Here is a 17051-nt window from a genome sequence, read left to right on the forward strand (position 1 = left end):
TACACACAGTCTAACCTCAGTGTTACAAAAGAAAACTGATTTCTAAAACAAAAAGTCATGAAGGTCACACATAACACTTCAGATACGCTGCATTTACACTACAGGCAGAGGAACACAATTTGAGTTTTGGTTTGTTTTTTACTCTGCCTGTGTAAATCCAGATATAGATGCACTGGCATGCAATCAGACTGTTCACTTCATGCAAAATTGTGGTATGGAGAAAGTAAGAGGGTACAAAAAAGGAAAATACAGAGAAAGAGGGATTCTACACAAGTTAGAGACAGTAGGAAAGGCAGAGGGTCACCTCTAGGAGGGCTGGGTTAGAAACTGATTCTGCTGGAAGTCTGAGACAGCATAAAGATGGTGGAGGGCTCAGAGGCAAGGCACCGACGCTTAGTCTGCCAGAGGGAGTGATAAGGGAGGAGAAGAGGAAGGGAGGAACCAGGAAGTCAGAGGGAAGAGTTAAAGCTCTGGAGATCAGTCAAATGTTTCAAAATGCCACATGATCAATTTGTGCGATTGAAATCAAAATCAAAAGGTCACATTTACAGACATGAGAAGATAAAGTCTGTCTCAGAGGATCAGAAATATCTCTCCAGCTCTCCACAACCACAGCTATTATAAGGGAAAGGAGCAGTTTAGGGCATGTAGGAAGAAATATAGAAGGTTGTTCAGGTCATTAGGAGGTTAATGTTCAAACCGCACTGAAAACAGTTTGAAAACAAACACATTTGACAGGCTACACATATTTGTACACATTTACTTTCTTGATTGATTTTCTCAGTGCAACCTAGAAAGGTTGATGTCACTACAGCAACTGATCCAACCATCAAACACAGTGTAAGAATACAGGCTTGGTGGAAATTCCCCAGCTCTCCATGTACTGTAAAATAACATTAGTGCTGTGCTTTGCAATAGCTCCCCTGTGACTAGATTCCAGAGCCCGGGACAGCAAGTGTTCTTATTTCTATTATTTTATGCAAACAATTTTTATAGTTTATTCATAATTGATATTTTGTTGAATACTGAATCCTACAGTATTTCTAACTGACTTTAATTATTTCTGCGTAACATGTCACTGTTTAGACCTCTGATCATATCATTCTGCAGCCAAGAAATGGTCCATTTTGTTTATTCCTGATCAAATAAAGCCGTAACACGAGGTACTAAAAACATATTTCTCCTTTGGGCACCTCATGTAGTCCTCCTGAACTGTTATAGCCTTAAATAAAATAATATAGGACTCTTCAACACCACACTTACCTCTATTACATGTTCAAAATGTATAGTTTTTACACAGCATTTATGCAACTTCAGTGCACATTTTCTACACTGTAACCTGCTAACAATTAATATTATGTCATTACTAACAAAACATATTTTCATAGCAGAACTCCCAGCCTCTGTAGGAGAGTAAAATAATAACTATGATGGCTGCATTTCTGCCTCTCATTTCTAAAGTATACATTTTTGTATACATTGATTTAGAAATAAAGGAGCACTGCACACAGACAGAGAGGGGCTTACTGACTTACATCCAACAGAGCAGGGACGTAGCCAAAGCCAGCGTACATCTGCTGGCCCACAGTCATCAATTAGACATTTGACACAGTTAATAAACAGTACTATACGTTTATCTATAAAGCTTTAAACTGGTGAATTAGTGTAGCAAATGTTACTGAAAAATATTGAGTTGTCTTGTTCTTCACAAAGTAAAAGTAGTTTGGAGGTAAATCTGGTAAATTGATTTATGAAACACAACAAGTAGAGGGAGCTGTTAAACTGTGTAAACTGAGCTTTCTCAGTTGTTTTGCGGTAAATACAAACTTAACAGTATGTATATGTATGCACCCACCTGTATGCGTTCAGTAGTGGTGGGCCACAGGGCCCTCCAGAGGACCTTCTTTACCACATCTGGCAGCAGACTGGCTGCTATTAGAAGGATTATGCTGAGCCAGGCCGGACCACTGGACAGCATCTGCATGAACACATAGTACATCCTCTGGTAGTTGAGGAAGGGCCTGGAGGAGAGAAAATATTTCTTTCATTAACTTTTTAGGTGTGAGGCCAACTCATTCACTGACTCTCTAATCAACACTTTAGTGGCATTGGAATTTGCTTTTACATAAAAATCATGCCTACAGCAACTTAGGAAATCCACACTAAAACATTATTTTAAGAGTTCAAACTTTTTCAGAGCTTACCAGATGATTCCACCCCACAGCAGAGAGAAGACTACAAAGAAAATCAGTGAGCCCCAGATGACAAAATGGTTGATCCAAGTCCAGTAATGAGTATCTAAAGCCAACTACAGGAGAGAGGGGAGAGATGAGAGGGGAACCTTCGACCTGTCAAACTTCATAGCTCACTTTAATGATACCAGTGAGGCTTAATCCAGCTTTGCAGTGCAGATGCTGTATGTGTGTGTCTGTATGTGTGGATACCTTGAATGTGACAGTGAAGACAAGCACAGTGAAGACCAGCGTCCCAAATGTCCAGTTTCCAAACATCTGCAAAGGCAAAGTGACAACAGATGCTGTTAGTAACACATTTCAAATAAAAATATTTCTGTTCAGTACATTTTTTTGTGTTCAGTATTTTTTTGTTATAAACTTCACGTTGAATGCCATTCATACTGTCACAACAGTGAGTTCATACAGTATATGTTTTTTGCAGCTCATTGTACAATGTCACATAACCAGATATAAGTGAAACAGATTCTAAGCAACTGTCTAAGTAAATATTCTTTTGTGTGTTGTGAAAATAATGTTTATTAAATGCTTAAATACCTTCTATATGCCTGGCATTAACATGCATCACAGGGCACATGACTATATTTAGGTACATTTCACAAGTAAATGCACTCAGGTCATTTGAGGCCTGGTGTTAATATGGTACACAGAGATAAACTTAAATGCACGTATTCAATAAGGAATCAATCAATCAAACAGATGGCAGGGTACTCAGACAGCAGCATTCAGGTGAAGAATAGATTGTCAGATGACTGATGGATGGGAAACAAGTGAGATGAGGTGTTTTTAAATGACTTAAATATTACCAGGAGAAGTGATGTGCATGTCATCCTGATAAGAAAACGTGTTAAATGTGCCACGTGTACAATTTATAAATGAACAAATAATAATTAGTCATGTAAATCTGAAACATCAGCCTCTCTACTGCAATTTATATTTAGTGTCATTAGGCTGGATTTGGGAGGAAACGTTGTTTACAGCACAGAGGACGTTGACACGGCTATTATTGCAACTTAACCTGCGTAAAAGCTTTGTTAATTTCTGGGAATGGCAGATAGTGGAGTTCTTAATTATACTAGAGAAGACTAGAGTATCAATGCCTGTTTTTCCATAATAATCCTGACATAATGCCATTAAGATGATGATGGCCATTGGATCAGAGGCCCTAAATGAAACCAACAATTAAATGTACTTTTTCTTGAAAATTCATGATAGCGATGAAGATTATTTCCCAAAATCAAAATTTTCACCCTGGCTTAACTTTGCACTCTTTGGCTACTAGCATGCAAGAAGCATTATAATATATAACATTTTTATTTTTGCTGTTGTTTCCTTAAATGTGTTGAATACATGACAATAAATTAGAGATGTCATATATGAATGACATCTATATGAATGACAAGTAAAAACAAACATAAATACAAGCATGAAAAGAGCTTTTTAAAGGCCACTTGAATATGTGGCGGTTGTCATGTTGATAGTGACATATGAAAAGATGACAGTAATGAGTTATAAGATACATACTTTTTAATACCAGACTGTCAGTCTTATGGTTAATATTACAAGCTCTCTCAAGTGCCAAGACAAAGCCAAAGGGCTTGCTATTATTAAAGTAGAATTACAGAGATATAATAGCAGCGAGGTGCTTGTTTGGTCCTGGACTTTCAACAATCACAGACTTAAGTCAAATCTATTACCTAGAGCAGCTATTGACCAAGACAATTTAAATGTGGCCTGTTTTTGTTTGCTAGTTTGCTGGTAAAGCAGAGCTATGCCATGTGAGTGTGCAAATCAGAGAAACTGGTAATCACTGCTGATTTTGCTGAAGGTGTTTATTAAAATATGAAATAAAACAGGACTGTAATATTATATTACTATTATAAAGACTAATGGAATGGAATGCAGCTGTTCACATACGCAAATGTACATAATGCACCTTTTGCTTTCTGTTAACATGTCTCCATCTCTACCAACTTCTTTGCATCCCATTTTGACTCCAGCTCTGCTATTTCTTTACAAATAAGCCTAAAAATAGTCCTGATGGTTCAGAGAGTAACCACAAATGTGACAATGTTCTTCTGCTCTAAAAGGAGCACCATCATCTGAGGGAGAATTAGATTAGAAAGATGGCTAAATGTCTCAAATGTCATGTTATGGAAGTAGGGGTGCAACTACTTTTCTATATTCATTTATCCCCTGATTTTAACTGAAGTTGTAACACAATGGCAACTGCCACACACACACACACACACACACACACACACACACATGCACAATGCACACAGAATGTATAGTTAAGGTGTTCAATCACTACGCAAAAGGAGGGTCACTACACAAAAGCCTACAGTTGATGTGTCTACAGCAAGCACTAAGGGCTGGACATGAGATGAACGGTGAACGGATGATGGGTGGTTTGGTATCAGGCTGTGTGACGGGACGAAACAGGATATTGGAAACTGAAACTAAGGAGAGATGACAGAGAGACAGGGACAGGCTTACCATCTGTGTGTTGGTTGTCATTAGCTGGGAGGAGGAAAGAGAAGCAAAAAGAAAAAGCAACACAAAGGTAAGAGGAGGAGAAGAAGAAGAAGAGGAGAAGGCCAGAAGAAGAAAATCATAATAAAATAAACAACAGTTTTGTGGCTGGAGAAGAATAAAAATCCAACGCATAAAAAAAGCAACTCAACGCAGTCCAAAAGGTTTCTGGGAGAGTAACGCTGCTTGAAAATGAAAGGAAACAAATAGAGAAACACAGAGAAAGATGGTGGAAAACCCGCCATGGTGTTGTGTCTTTGGATGTGAATAGGAGAACATCTATCAGCTTTTTAAGTACAGACGTACAGGTGTTATTTTTTACTAATGGGCACAAGTTAGAACAGCAGCCTTGAAACCTTTTCGGCCTGGGAAACAAATTAAAAATGTAGTTTCTTTTTTTTGTAGAAATGTACAGGTAGGTTTTTCTGTCAGTTGAGGGGTTGGAAATGTACCACACATTTTACCATCATGTGCTGCACATTTGCTGTGAAAATAAACCGCCAGTGTTGCATTATAGAGCAGAGTATCTATCGGGTATGTCATATACTGTATAATCATGTAGTAAGAAGTAATTACTAGTAAGTAACTGGTGAAGTTTTACCAAATATCAGGTAATTAACAAGTGCATTATGAGGAAAACTGCCACATAATTAAAAAAATTGGTACATGGTACCTGGTGCATTTACTAAATACTGTACACCTTTAATGTTACCTATAAATTAACTGCTTACTACATAATAAGGTGCTACAGGCATGGTGCAAAGGTACTACTGAATCATTTTTAACTTCACAGTAGTTGATAGACATTAAGAAATCCACTGTCCAAGCAACTCTAAGTCTATCAATAAAGGCTACAGTTAATACACATTGAACCTGCGTAATAAAAAAAGGTGGGGAATAAGCTGAGATTTGCGCCACAAAGAACAATACCCTTGGTTTATGTTCATTAATAGACTTAAAACATCCCAAATAGACTGAAAAAGACAAATGACAAGCAGCAAATTATAGATGCGTTCTGCATCATGACAGGCACGAGCCTGTCGAGAATCTGCAAATTGACAAATTATAATAGAAAATCAAAACAAAATGTGTTCTATTGAAGTATGCAGCCTACAGTTTAATAGAAATTTGAATGTCCAACATCCATGAGTTTCTTTTACAAACTGTGCTAATCAATAAAATGGGGTGCAGACAATTTTGAAAAATACAAAGTTGGAAAAATAGCCAACAGTTATGTCATCATTAAGCAGCCTGTGGATATTTTACTTGCAAAGATGTACCATAAAAGGTCCAAGTAAAAACTGTTTTCAATAAATAAAATGACTCTCCTTGACTGAATTAAAGGGGCTGTCATAGACACATGGATGTTACCTGTCCGTTGCTGGTGAAAGTGGTGTTGTCAAACAGGAAGTAAGTACCAAAGAACATCACGATGGCATCATATACACCCAGGATAGTCCAATATATGAAGATGGGCCACCGCAGCAAAGAGTTCTTAGCAATATCTCTGTGACGACAATCAGTAAACAGTATGAATGACTCATGTTGACCACCTCTCATATGAGTGATTACACATTTATTGATCAATGCTACATTAGCTGCCTTTGGGAGGACCTTAACCAGAAAAGACTATAATGAAATATTTTAATTTAGCATATCATTCATATGCAATAATTCATGAATACATCACAGATATAGGCACCTTATAAACACTAAAGTACAAAATGACCTGAGACCATTTATGCACCTTCAGAAGACTCATTGTTTGTGACAAAGAACAATATATCCAGTGTTATTTTTGAGGGTCATACGATGGGAAAAGGAAGAATCCAGACTGAGCAGAAAAATGCTTCATCTATTCATGTGAAACCTCAATTTTTCAATTTGGAAATATTTGAGCTCTGACCAAACTGAACCCAATCAAAGTGGGAGGTTTCTGCCCTTCGAGGCCTGATGTGAATGTATTGAACAAATGTCTCATGCATGGATGTAAAATCAATAGAAAATGTTTATGCCTGCAGTTTATTATAGTCAAATTGAGTTAGTGCACTCTCTTGCTTTTGGAAATACTTCTGCTATTACATAAATCATCCAATGGAGGGTATTATGATTGACAATGTCTGAAATGTATAAAATAACCTGAAATTTAAATATTCATCAGTTTCGTTTGATTATGAGGCTGAAGTAAACTCTGTAGTACACTTCAGCATAACACAGGCCATTATATTGCATTATGTGCTGGAGTTGGCTGAATCATTGTGGCTGATGTGAGATGACCTCCAAAGAGTCTTATTCAATCGAGTATCTCTTTCTGCCATGGCGATCTAGATCTGATCTGGACCTGTTCCAGGAGGTTAAACATCAAGCTGGACTGTTGGGAACTCTTCATTTCCACAACCAAAATTAAATATTCCAACACGTATGTAAACTTTTAATGGTTTGAGAACTCTAATCTGTCTAACTTTTTTGTACAGGAAAGTAACAGCTGGTAACAGTTGTACATCACACATTTACAGACACTGCAGATTTTGTATTTGTACATTGCCAGATATCAGCACTAACCTATAGAGAGATGGGTCCTTCTTCAGGATGTCCATATTAATGTGCTGCTCTATGAGACTGTAGAGCAGAATGGGCAGCGAGGTGAAGCTGATGTTGTACAGAGTCAAGTAGGCTGTATCATACAGAGGCTGGGGAGAAGGGCAGAGAAGATTTAAGCATTTTTAGTTATTTTTGTCTTTCATTCCTTGTTTGTTTATTTTGTGTACTTGTGTGTGTGTGTGTGTGTGTGTGTGTGTGTGTGTGTGTGTGTGTATACCTACCTGTTGTGAGAAGCCACAGAAGAACTGGTAGAGGAACTGCGGGAAGATGAAACAGACATTCTGCGGAAAAGAAAGAAAACAAATGAGAGAAGAAAAGCAGGCAGTGATAGAATTCAACAGAAGCTCCCTTTTGTTTCTATACAAGACAAAAAAGAAAACTAGAAACTAAATACACAAACACTGTACATGAAAAGAGCAGACACACTACCTTGTAGAAGAAGTATTGCACGAGTTCAGAGATGCGTATGTAGTAATAGTGTCCATGGACGAGCAGCATCTTCTTGAGGTGTTTGAACTTTGGGATCGCGTAGTCACTGTTTCTCACTGCCTGACGACCCTCCTTACCCATGATACCTGGAGAGGCAGACAGAGATTTGTCATTAAAATTACATAATTAAACACATATACAGTTGAGAGCATTATGGCAGTGAGTTGGGTTAAAGGGCTGACTTTTAGCTTTAAGAGGTGTTATTGGGTGAATGGTGTAGGACTAGTGGCACTTTTTATGCTTTATCCCCCAATTTTAGGACAATGCAGTAAAACAACAATCCTAAACATACAGATAAGGCAACCAAGCCTGAGGCATTTGAGGACCACACTTGAAGGCATTTGCAACCAAATATGATGACTTTTTTAGGTTTATGTTAACTTGTCCAGTTATCTCCTAAACATGGGGGACTGTGTATAAAAAGGGCAGCAATTCTTTCACTGTACATCAGATGTGGATGTAAATAAAGGCTGAATAAGTTGCAGAAGGTGTTAATAAGAGGTCAGTTTACAGGGATGTAGCATGTTAGTTTCGTAGCGCAGGATGGACAAAAAACTGCCAGAGTACTAACCAATGCCAACATGGGCCTCTAGGATCATGCTGACATCATTAGCTCCATCTCCAATGGCCAGCGTGATCGGGTGCTCCTCAGAGTCTTTGATCAGCTTCACAATCTAGAAATACAAGAAAGCAAAAGCGACGTTATACAGCACAAAGCATTACTGCAGGATGCAGACGTATATTTCAGTTTAGATCGATATTGATTCTTAATGATACGAGTGAAACCCATCAACAACTGCTTCACCGCTACTCATTCTGACTGACGTCTGTCTAAGAAGAATACAGGTGCTGTCTTTGTACCTGCGCTTTCTGGAGTGGCGCCATTCGACAGCAGAGCACGGCGCTGCAGTTGCGGCAGATTTCTAGGAAGATCTCTTTGTAGTTCCCTGAGTTTGAGTCCTCCTGGGCAGGCCTCATCACTGCAGAGAGGGTGGCTCCATCGATGATCAGACCATAGTCAGTACAGTCACCTGATAAACTGGACACACAGAAGACAAATACCAGTCTGTACAACAACAACAAGGGAAAAACCGGATTTCATTCAGCTACAACAATACACTTTCTTCTATTGTTGTCTTATCAAGACGTTTCGTTTTGGGAGCCGAAACGTCTTGATTCTGAAAACAGTGTCCAGATGACTACGACTGAAACCTTTTCTACGATAGAACACTCCTGGACGAATGAGGGACTACACCGTCTTTCTACAAGGTTGACAATCAGGGAATCTAAAACTGTCTCACAAAAATACACACACACACACCCAGAGAAGGTGTCCCTCGTCATGCCTCCATGCTGCCTCAGGACAGTCCTGCTCAGGTCAAACAGGACGTCGTGAAGGCTCTGCTCCTCGGTGCGTTTGGTGGTCAGCTCCAGGATCTGGGTGTTGCGGTGAAACAGCTTGCTGGCATAGCAGGTTGCAGCCGCCGTCTCCATCTTATCACCGGTCAGCACCCACACCTTCATACCTGCCTTGTGGAGAGACTCAATGGTGTCTGCTGCTTTTTCCTGGAGCCTGTTGTGAAGGAAAGTAGGACAACACAGACAAAGAAAGGGAGGAACTTAAGTGATCTGTAAATATTCATTAGGGGTAGGAGAAAATACCCCAGCAACAACAGAGCCATACATTATAACAATACTTGGATTATTCACACCCTGCCTCTTTCTGCACAGGACGAGTTGACTTGCAATACCCTCTAGATTAACGATACCTTTTAAGTCTGCACTATAATTGCTTTAGTAGGACGCGTGCGATCGGATCATTGAACTGCCTCTTGACCCCACTCAATTTGGCTCACTGAGAAGTGGGGCAGCACTTGTCATGGCGGCAGCACGCACAGAAACAAGAGTTAGTGCTTATTGTAGGGTTGTTTGAAGTACAGACATTTAAATCCCAAAAGTGCATAACCTAGCAAGCAACCAAGCATAACCTATAATGGTTATAACAGAGAAAAAGTAAAGACTGGATTTCTATATAATTAGCAGCAAAATTGTCCTTTAAAAGAGATCCTCTACCTGTCCTCCACAGCAGTGGCTCCCAGCAGTATCAGGTCTTTCTCGATGAGGTCGTAGGCCTCAGCCAGTCGTTTGTCTCGGTCCTGTAGTGCCAACTTGGCCCCGTTCAGCAGGTGGCAAATCTCCTGGTACTGTTCTGGACTCAGAGGCCGGTAGGCAACACAAAGTGTCCTCAGACCCTCCTGGAAGAGAGGTGAGATTCAAACAAGGTTAGAACTTTTTATATATAGATATTTATAGATATTTATAGATATTTGCTTGATTTTAGGCCTTAAATGAGAGTGTGTGGGCAGCAACTCCTCTTTCTATTTCAACCTCACCAGAACTACACCTACCATAGATCCTCCTGTTTGCACCAAAAGCTACAATTTATCTACAGCTGCAACGACGACAAGCGAGCCATTGATTAATTTAAATGGGTCCTTTCTTTAGAGTACCTTCTTCTTTCACAAAATATGTTTTGATAAAGTGTAGCGCTACTTAGTCCCACAGACTGCAGGACTGGAGCAATGATATTATGAAATAGATGTTAATCAGCTGCAATGTCTAACAGCTGACGGGAAAAACTGGAATTTTTGTCTATTAGAAGCCCCACTGGACCCTCTATGGAAAAATACAGAACAACTGTTTGATGGAAGTGGGCCATGCTCCACTGACCGACTTCATGTGGTAACCATGGAAACCGCTGTGGTCATGTTCTGTAACCGTGGAAACCACCAAGGTCACACAATCTTTGAAACTCTCTCACGTTGAATCATGGAAATAATGTTCCAAGAGAAAAATGCCCTCTGTAATTTTATGAATCTATAGTATCAGAGAAAGAGAAAAATTGTGTGTGTGTGTGTGTGTGTGTGTGTGCTCTCACCACTGCGTTGTGCTCCACCCGAGCTCTGACCTGATCCACCTTGCCTGATACAACCCTGGGGAAGATGGAGGAGTCTGCACCTTTACAGAACAGATAACGCTCACCTGCTCACACACACAAGCAAAAAAGAAGAGGGGGAAGTGTGTAAGAGAGAAACCATACATATAAACAAGACGGTGTAGTCCCTCATTCGTCCAGGAGTGTTCTATCGTAGAAAAGGTTTCAATCGTAGTCATCTGGACACTGTTTTCAGAATCAAGAAGTTTCGGCTCCCATCCGGAAGTCATTCTCAATTGTGAGATTGAAACCTTTTCTACGACATACATATAAACCTAACCAGATACATGCATATCGACAGTCTGAAGTGTATTACCAGTGCTGGCCCTGACAATGACACTCATCCTTCGTCTGACTGAGTCGAATGTCAAAACCTCCAGCAGCTCAAACCTGATAAAAAAAAAACACACACAAACAACATTGAAATTATCCTGTAGTTACATTAAAAATAGCTATGTCCCCATCAAGTTTTTCTGGCACGTTCCTGAGTCCTTTATTATTGGGTATCTGCTGATACAGATTCCGATCCAATCCTATTTACCTTACCTTTATTTATGTTGATTAAATATGTATCTGACACACTGAACAGCCTTAGCCTTCTTAATTTGATTTAATCTTATTTTTCACAAGCTTCTTGATCCAAATACTGAAGATCCTGATTCAAAACCATAAAGTGGATCAGCTTAAATTATTGATGTGATATGAATGAAAGTTTAACTGGGAAAATGCAACTCCTGAAATTGACATAAAGCAATCCGCAAGAGAGAAGAAGCATCACTCTGTTGAAGTTGTTGGGACCACAAAAACACTTACAGAGTGATGCTTCTTTTACCTCATAAACAATCGGCTGTAGAGAGCACACAAATCCGACAACAGCCAAGTTGAATTTTGGACTGCCAAGAAGATACTCATGGAGAAGCTGCTAGCTGAATGTTTTGTACACTGCTCTTTGCGGAGTTTAGCAAATCTGTGTATTTTGCCAACCAGGGCGTCAGAACAGAGTGAGTTACTGGTGCGACCAAATCAGTTTTCACATTTACACACTAATTTTCACTCACATATGGAGCGAAATGCTCGCAGTGTAGAGCCGGCTGTCATTAAGGAGAGCAGCGCTGCAACACTAGCAAGCTGAGATGACAAAACACAGTAGAGTACAGTAAAGAAAGGATCGGATTTTGATCGGCATTATTTTGATACCAGTCCATTAAAATATGGAACATCTCCAATTAAAATCTTATACAAACCTTTAAAAATCCTACTTAATGAACTCAAACACAGATGATCATCCGTTTGAAAGCTGAAAATGCTACAAAGTTTTCAGCCAACAACAAACATCTCTGTTCATCACTGTTCTATATTTATACTCATTGCTGGAAGGCTGCTGGTTTCAGCCGTTACTAGGCAACTCCCACTTGTTGCTGTAGTGACATAATATTACAGTATACACATGCAGTTCAGATCAACTCTAATCACTGCTCTCAAGTTGTGTGTTAAAAACAAAACAATAATAAGTACTATATCTGCTATAAATAACTTATAAAATAAATGAAAAGCTGATACACTCACCTCTCCATCTCATCCTCCCTATTCAGGATCTCCATGTGACTGTCCTTGAGTCTCAGATAGGTGAAACCGAGCCTGCGGCACAGAGCAAAACACCATTATTAGAAATGGGGTGAATGAACTGAATGTGTGTATGTGAGTGAGGGAAAATGGCTTTATTCGCAATTCAACAGTCTGATTATCACTGCCATTGTGTTTGTGAGTGTGTGTGAGTGCTCCACCTCTTCATGCCCTCCACCAGCGCCACCTCGTCTGGAGATGAGGAGATGTAGAAGGAAGTGGACTTGCCCTGGTGGATGCCATGCTTGATCCCGTCCACCGTCTCTTCCTCCTTCACCTGCACCGTGTGGCACAAACACAGCGCCCGGAAAAACAGCTCCTCATGCTCCTGTGGTGGACGGCCAACACAGTGTTACTCTAACACACACACACACACACACAAATGCACTCAAACTGGGGCTATGCTCACCTTGGCCTCAGGACCCGGTGATGTGTCGATCATGTCCATACTGGCTGCACCAGGTATTATCTAGACACAACACAAATTAAGTACATTTAAATATGATGATGTTAACATAAACAGGAGAACATGTGGAGTTCTAAAATATAGTGCAGTCACAATTACAACACTAGAGTGAACTGAGTAGGAATATACTAATAATAAGTAAAAAATGTACGGGGTGTATGCCGGAGTGTGCAAAATGACACAAATAGAAAACAGTGAATCAAAGAACATGAATGGGAATAATTGATGAAAGCATCTGAACACAGCTGAAATATTTGTAATACAAACACAAATATACAGAATTCAGAATACAGATAATATACAGAAAACTCCTTACTTCATGTTAGTATGGGCTTGATGACAAGTGTTCATTGAGGAAAAATTAGACAGAATCGTTTGTCTTCTGATCCAGTTGCTGCCACTCATTCTCATTAAGATTATTTTAAACATGTTTGATTTTTACAACAGGAATCGGGACCACTGATATGTGTGCAATAGGGAGGAATAATAATAGAACTGGTCAACAAGAGCGAGAAAACGGCAAACTAGTGTGATGTGCTGTGAGTGAGGGGGTGGGAGTTTATTTTATAATTTGGTGCATGAGACTGAGCATGAAAGTTCATTCTAACCTTGGAAATTGTAGATTTTTCTGTCTTCATCAACAGAAATTTGCTGAAGACATTGAGATGTAGCAGAAAGCTCGAGATCAGAAGCTTCAATAATCCTAAAGTCTGCTTCCAGAAAATAATTACAAACATCCATCCATCCATCAGGTCGTTACCTGTCCGTTACAGATAGCATGAGGTACATAAACGTGTCCGTCCACACAGCACTCTATGAACTCCATGTTGTTCTCTGTCAGAGTCCCTGTCTTGTCTGTAAACACATACTCCACCTGGAACGAGAGCAGGATAAGTGTTCTGTATGTTTGTGATGTTAATTCACATCTAATTTCTTGAACACTTCTCTGCACAGCACAGCAATGTTTGCTTTGCTGTTTGCTACGTTAGTCTGTTCTGAGTAAAGCGTTCTTTGCTACCTGTCCCAGCTCCTCGTTCAGGTCTGACGTGTTGACCACGGCTCTCTCTCCCAGCTCCTCGTCAAACATCTCGTCATCCCACATGATGAAATAGGAGCCCAGGAACTTCTGCATCTCCACAGTGACGTACATGGAGACGGGAATGATGTAGTTGAAAAGAACCATGAAGGCCAAGAAGTCTGTGAATGCCCTGATCACCTGAGGAAGAGGAAGAGTATGATAAGGTAAAGAGGGGATGAAGGAATCGTTTTTTTTTCTAGATGGAGGCAATGTAATTAACAGACTCACGATGTGCCTCTGTCTCTCTGATTCTGTCCTCTGGTTGTACCAGGGCTCGTCTCTGTTGGGGTCGGCCTGCCACACGTATTTCAGCACCGTGTTGATGAGGGCCTTGCTGATGAGAATGCACAGGTAGACCACCAGGTAAGCATTCATTGACCTGCACGGGGAGACAACAAGAAACATTTTACATACCAGAGTCAATGCGGACTTCTACATAAGGTGCTTCTGTATATTTCACACACCTGCGCAGAGAAAGCTGGATGTGGAATATAAACCAAGGAAGAAGGGATATGATTTGAAGAAATTACCATAATATGTGAATGTGACATTCATGGGTTGCGGGATTCATTCTACTCGTTATAGGCATGTGGTGCAACCCATTCGCATGGATCTAGACCCCGTTTTTTCCCTAACAATATCACAAATTCTCACTAGTGCTGGCAAAAAAGGGATGGACAGCTTGATACTTTTCGGAGTTGTACTGTATGTACAAGGTCTGCACCGTTACATACTGCATGAGGGAAATAGTATGACACTAACAAAAGCTGAGGCCTTCTCCTGCTGACTCAGCTTTTGTACGTTACCAAACTAACTGCCAGCGATCGCAATGGAAGCGACTTGAATACTATGACAAGTGTAGCTTACTTTAAGTGGTGCAGCTGGTGGCTGACATGATTTGCCCTCGGGGCTTGCCGTTGCTGTACAAACCCTGATTCGGTCCCTGCTGTTCAGTGCTACTGCAAATCCTAATTGCTGCAGTTTAGTTTGTATTCAGTGGAAAAATAATACAAAAGTAGAAGTAGACCACTTATCACAGTAAATAAAGTAAAACGCTCCATAATTTCAGTATTTTGGAAGGACAACACAGCATACATATATTTAATTTAACTTCAACTCAATACCAGCACAACCTGTTAGCCCCCTTTGTGGCCTAAAAGCTGCAGAACGCCTACAACTCGAAAAACAACAACAAAAAAATATATATCAAAAGTTCAATACATACTGAAGCTACATAATAACTTTCCTGCACTAATTCTCACAATGGATTGAGACAGTAAAAACACATAGAGGCGCAAATAAACCCACGATGTAAGGAAGGTGCAATCATTACCACATCAACACAAAAAACTATCTCTGATCCACAGATAGAAACCAGGCAAACAAAAGTGAAAGAAAGTGCAGACCAGTCCCATAGGTAAAAGGCAGTTTGGATTGTAACACACTGTACTTGTCAGAATAGATACTCGTGTAAAGAGAACAGCTGAGACGAGGCATTTACAAGTTCCAAGTTCATTTTGGCAAAAGGAAGACAAATACACTTCCAACGAGTTAATCAGGCACACGCTGTTACCAAGTGTAAATGTAATCCACCTCCAGCCAGTCATATCTACAAGCCATCTGGATACAAGATGCATGTCAACACCAGATGGGAAGAAAGAGATCCAGTCAGTGCAGTGAGCCAGAGAGACACAAGGACTCTCAGCCAGTGAATAAATGAAGAAATTAATAGATGGATAGAGGGATGGTTAAAAAATATAAATGATTATCTAAGCCAGCATTAATTAAGAAAAAGGATGCTGCCAAAGACTGTAAAGCATGGATAGTGATGTCAATCAATGCTAACAAGTTCCCGTCAAGAAACAATTTAATAATAATATGAGTTATGAAAATGAAAGCGAGAGAGCAAACTTACTTTTCCACTGCAGATCGTTTCTGAGACTTGGACTGGTAGTTGAGAGCCATTTTGGTTTCCATGCCGGTGTAGATGACAACCGCTAAAGGGAGGCAGAGGTGAATGTAAGAGTTCATGTCCATTTACTAGCTTTTACTGGAGCTTTTAACTGCTTCTAACTGTCTTCGCCAGTGGATGGAGTTTGCGAGTTGTCATGGAGATATATGCAACCTTATACACCTTATCTGACCACTACGTGACCAAAGTTCCATACTTGGGTCACTTGATGACAGCTGACGCAACTCCATCCGCTGAGAAAGACAGTGAGAAGCAGTTAAAAGCTCCAGAAAAAGCTAGTAAGCAGACTTTGATTTAAGATTTTTTTTGTCAAACAGAGGTGAATAGTTTTTTGTTTTTTTCCTAGCATATTAGTGTATTTCAGGTGATATTACCATAGATGTGCTCAGTGTTCTTGAGTGTGGCTCCTCGGAGCAGCAGGTTCTCTGATCCTAACGGCCTGCAAACAGACAACAGCTCAGTTTTCAACTGTTTCCTCCCTCTTATTGTGGAGGTGATATTGCTGTATTCTTTTATCCTAGGTAACGTATACTACCTAATAACAAAGGCCTTATTTTAAAACAAAGGCCCTGCTAAAATTCAAGGACAAATGCAAAAAGAAACAAATTTGAACAAAATTTAGAGACACATTTTGCCATGTTTGTGAGCAGTTACTGTACTGAACCAAAATTACATTCCTATTTTACTACCATCACAAACAAAAGAACTAAGGGAAATATAACAAAACCCAAACCTAACTCATTTGTCATACTATAAAAAATGTGAAATTCAAAATGTCCACAATCTTGTCAAAATCTAAGTAACAGGAATACTATAATTAAAAAAAATAATAATTAAAATTATTTAATTGATTGTGTCATTTCACTGATCATTACTGAGAAAAAAATGATCATATTCCTGCCCTACATGTTAGGGCTTCGGGTTACCTGGCCACTGACTCATTGTCCATGTAGACGTTGATACGGCCCACAAATCTGTGGTAGGACAGAGGCAACAGGAAAGAAGTGACAGAAGACATGTTTCAGACATTTATTTGGCAA

The 17051-nt window shown here is 39.8% G+C and overlaps 1 protein-coding gene across 6 annotated transcripts in view; it reads right to left on the reverse strand.

Moving 5' to 3' along the window:
• atp11a (ATPase phospholipid transporting 11A) overlaps positions 1 to 17051 on the reverse strand; it is a 55741-nt gene that overhangs the window by 6771 nt on the left and 31919 nt on the right. For 3 of the 6 annotated variants that reach the window (XM_044187848.1, XM_044187846.1, XM_044187849.1), the window contains exons 8-30: positions 16938 to 16985; positions 16386 to 16450; positions 15955 to 16036; positions 14268 to 14418; positions 13980 to 14177; positions 13722 to 13835; positions 12905 to 12964; positions 12657 to 12823; positions 12439 to 12510; positions 11189 to 11262; positions 10816 to 10919; positions 9951 to 10132; positions 9199 to 9450; positions 8739 to 8916; positions 8449 to 8551; positions 7818 to 7963; positions 7610 to 7669; positions 7350 to 7477; positions 6159 to 6294; positions 4752 to 4775; positions 2445 to 2510; positions 2205 to 2308; positions 1856 to 2021 (exon numbers count right to left, since the gene is read on the reverse strand). In XM_044187848.1, coding sequence (XP_044043783.1) covers positions 1856 to 2021; positions 2205 to 2308; positions 2445 to 2510; positions 4752 to 4775; positions 6159 to 6294; positions 7350 to 7477; positions 7610 to 7669; positions 7818 to 7963; positions 8449 to 8551; positions 8739 to 8916; positions 9199 to 9450; positions 9951 to 10132; positions 10816 to 10919; positions 11189 to 11262; positions 12439 to 12510; positions 12657 to 12823; positions 12905 to 12964; positions 13722 to 13835; positions 13980 to 14177; positions 14268 to 14418; positions 15955 to 16036; positions 16386 to 16450; positions 16938 to 16985 — 2680 coding nt within the window. Of the gene's footprint in view, positions 1 to 304; positions 399 to 1855; positions 2022 to 2204; positions 2309 to 2444; positions 2511 to 4751; positions 4776 to 6158; positions 6295 to 7349; positions 7478 to 7609; positions 7670 to 7817; positions 7964 to 8448; positions 8552 to 8738; positions 8917 to 9198; positions 9451 to 9950; positions 10133 to 10815; positions 10920 to 11188; positions 11263 to 12438; positions 12511 to 12656; positions 12824 to 12904; positions 12965 to 13721; positions 13836 to 13979; positions 14178 to 14267; positions 14419 to 15954; positions 16037 to 16385; positions 16451 to 16937; positions 16986 to 17051 lie in introns of all 6 variants that reach the window. The other 3 variants (XM_044187850.1, XM_044187851.1, XM_044187847.1) reach the window with 3 other exon arrangements.

This window comes from Siniperca chuatsi, linkage group LG24, assembly GCF_020085105.1.
Source record: "Siniperca chuatsi isolate FFG_IHB_CAS linkage group LG24, ASM2008510v1, whole genome shotgun sequence".
Taxonomy (NCBI): Eukaryota; Metazoa; Chordata; class Actinopteri; order Centrarchiformes; family Sinipercidae; genus Siniperca; species Siniperca chuatsi.